Source organism: Toxorhynchites rutilus, chromosome 2, assembly GCF_029784135.1.
Source record: "Toxorhynchites rutilus septentrionalis strain SRP chromosome 2, ASM2978413v1, whole genome shotgun sequence".
NCBI classification, from domain to species: domain Eukaryota; kingdom Metazoa; phylum Arthropoda; class Insecta; order Diptera; family Culicidae; genus Toxorhynchites; species Toxorhynchites rutilus.
The window spans coordinates 194627356-194630561 of NC_073745.1; the positions used below are offsets into that span (position 1 = coordinate 194627356).

Sequence of the window (3206 nt, forward strand, 5' to 3'; positions counted from 1 at the left end):
AACCCATCAAAGTACAGACCGATAACGTGCCTATCGAGTCTGTACAAGATATTAAGCAGCATCATAACCGCCAAAGTTTCTGCCCACTGCGAACAACACCATATCATCGCAGAAGAGCAGAAAGGATGCAGAAAAAATACGCATAGCTGCAAAGACCAGGCCATCATCGACGCAGCCATAGTCGGCCGGCCGGTTTATAACCAGCGGAACCTAAGCATGGCCTATATCGATTACAGGAAGGCTTATGACTCCATACCTCACTCGTTTCTCGTCCGGGTATTGGAGCTCTACAAAATTGATCTCGTCGTTGTTAGGTTCCTGCAGCATGCGATGAAGCAGTGGAGCACGTCTCTGCACCTTAGTGATGGGGAAAATGTGTTGCAGTCTAGAACGCTGCAGATAAAGAGGGGGATATTCCAAGACGATTCTTTCAGCCCGCTTTGGTTTTGTCTGGCACTGAACCCCCTCAGTAGGACGCTCAATAGAAACGGTCATGGCTATAAACTGAGGTATGGCGACGGCGCCCACGAAGAAGTGACCCACACCTTTTACATTGACGATCTCAAGGTCTATGCTGATTCACGTCAGCGTCTAGGTGTAGCTATCCGGGTTGTCGAAGAAATAAGCAGGGACATTTGTATGGAGTTCGGCCTCGACAAGTGCCGCTGTGTCCACCTGCTGACAGGACAACTTACCGAATCCGGAGGCTACGAGGTCTATGACGACGAGTTTATAAGAGACATGGTTCGTGGCGAATCCTATAAATATCTTGGATTCCGACAGCTCACCGGGATTCGCCACTCCGACATCAAGATGGAGCTGCGTGACAAGTTCTTGAGTCGAGTGAACTGTGTCCTGAGAACTTTCCTCAACGCGGGGAACAAGGTACGCGCGATCAACACATTCGCGGTTCCTCTGCTGACCTTCAGTTTTGGTGTAGTAAAATGGAGCAAAACTGACCTAGAGGACCTTGAGATGAGGATGAGGAAAGCATTCAAAGAAGCCGGAATGCACCATCCTCAATCGGCACTGGAGAGAGTTTCACTACCACGCAAAGAAGGGGGACTTGGAATAGTCAACATATCTGCACTGTGTGTTGCCCAGGTACGACTGTCTGCGCCGCTGACAGAGGATACAGCGCTCTGCACTTGGCGCAATCGGAGTACCAAATCAACTGCAATCTGCAGACAGTGGAGGAGAAGATTGCAGCTTGGAAGCAGAAGGCAGTGCATGGTGCCCACCCCCATCAACTGGACCGGCCGCTTGTCGACAAGGCCGCATCTAATCTGTGGCTAACGCGTGGTGAACTCTCTTCAGTAGTAGAAGCCGACATGATAGCCATCCAGGACTGGAAAATGCCGACTAGAAACTGCAGGCGGTACGTCTGGCATCAAGACGTTAATGACATTTGCCGGATGTGCCATCAACCAGGTGAAAACATAGAGCACATTATGGGAGGCTGTCCCGTTTTGGCCAACGCGGCCTACACCGAGCGCCACAACAACGTGGCTCGTATTGTTCATCGACAACTGGCGCTCCAATGTGCTCTACTGGAAGACAACGTACCAAACTACCGGTACCTGCCTGCACCTGTCCTGGAAAATTACCTTTTCAAGCTGTACTGGGATCGCACTGTTCTGACCGATCTCTCGATCCACCACAACCGCCCAGATATAATGGTTTACGAACAGGAGCGACCGCAAAGTCACCATTATCGATGTCGCTATTCCACTGAAGCAGAATCTGGATGAAACCCACGGTCGCAAAATCTGCAAGTACCGACCATTGGCCGTGGAGCTCAAGGAACTGTGGGGGCTAAGGGAGGTCCCAAGAATTGTTCCAGTCGTTCTCTCTGGAACTGGAATTATCCCGAAGACACTTCTGGAAGCGCTGAAGGTGTTGAATATGGAGAAGGAATTGGCCGGCATCCAAAAGCCGGTCATCCTTAGCACCTGCGCGATTGTCCGACAATTCCTCGGTCAGGACTAAAACAGCACGAGCATGCAGATACGTGCATTCCGCAGAGCCTAGTCCCCCTTTGACATTCAGAAGCCCGGGGGCAGGTGAAAATTCTGGCTAGGTTCGCCTAGTTAAGAAGTGAGATAAGTCTGCAAAAAGAGAGAGAAAGAGAGAGAGAGAGAGAGTCGATGTAGAGAAATCGATAATGTCACTTACACCCTTTCATTTTGAGCCCCTCATATTTGATACGAACAAGCTAATTTCTGTTTAAAATGGTGTTTCTTTAACCCAAAATCCATTATCATGAATTGCAACACCCAGTAGTTCAACCCGATTGGAAATGACTCAATCGGGTTACAGAATGCAACTGTGCTAATTTAAAATCCGATCGGATTCCGGAATAAGGCGAACGTAAGTTCCTTTCCATTAGAGTTGGCCTACCAGTAGTCTATGCACCATGGTTTTCTATGTTCCATTCATTCATGCTAGAGGTGTGCAAATCAGCTCATCATGATGAACAGCTCTGATCATATCAGCTCATCTAAATGAGCTGTTCTTTGTGAACAGCTCTTCAGCTCAGTTGTCAGTGCCGACTTTCAATTTGGGTCCCAAACTCGATAGCCACGAAGCCAGTTTGAAAATGTTAAAATTCAAATGAAATTTTTCACACCATATTATTAATTACTTGAAACACGTATTCCAGACTATTATTTACAACAGACTCGGCGAGTACAACATTTCCGACATTTTTACTGAGGCTTTACATTACAATAGAAAGTTTTCTTCAAAAAAAAAAAATCTTATGAGATTTTTGCACCGCCTGCAAACAAAGTGTTTTTCATTGAAATAGAATACTCATTTGATACACAGAAGTTAATTTTCATTAATAATTTGAATTTTAAAAACGTGTTCATTCTGCCTGAGAGCCAATTATTATTTTTGGCGCCCCCTAAACTGGTAAACAAAGCTCAATGCCGTCAACGCGAATATAACAGTTGAAAAGACGAGGGACAAATGAAACTAAACTGATGTCTTAACACGAAGAGCGAGAGACGGTCAGTTCATTTGAATCTTACAGCTCACACACTCTCTTCAATTCTACAGCTCTTTTCTCTCCTTCATCATCATCAAAGTGAGCTGAAGAGCTGTTTGATTTTTTTTGCGAGCTGTTCCGCGTCAACTCACTTCAAAGAGTCGATTCTTCGGAACAGCTCATGAGCGAATGGCACATCTCTAACATTGAGTGC

At 46.5% G+C, this 3206-nt stretch overlaps 1 protein-coding gene across 11 annotated transcripts in view; it reads right to left on the reverse strand.

The window, feature by feature from the left end:
• The window catches only part of LOC129771416 (tyrosine-protein kinase receptor torso-like), a 69255-nt gene that overhangs the window by 25192 nt on the left and 40857 nt on the right, over positions 1-3206 (reverse strand). The window contains exon 1 of one of the 11 annotated variants that reach the window (XM_055775036.1): positions 1608-1958. The exons of the other annotated variants lie outside the window; for them this stretch is intronic. Coding sequence (XP_055631011.1) covers positions 1608-1943 — 336 coding nt within the window. The 5' untranslated portion in view covers positions 1944-1958. Of the gene's footprint in view, positions 1-1607; positions 1959-3206 lie in introns of those variants that run through there. 11 annotated transcript variants of the gene reach the window in all.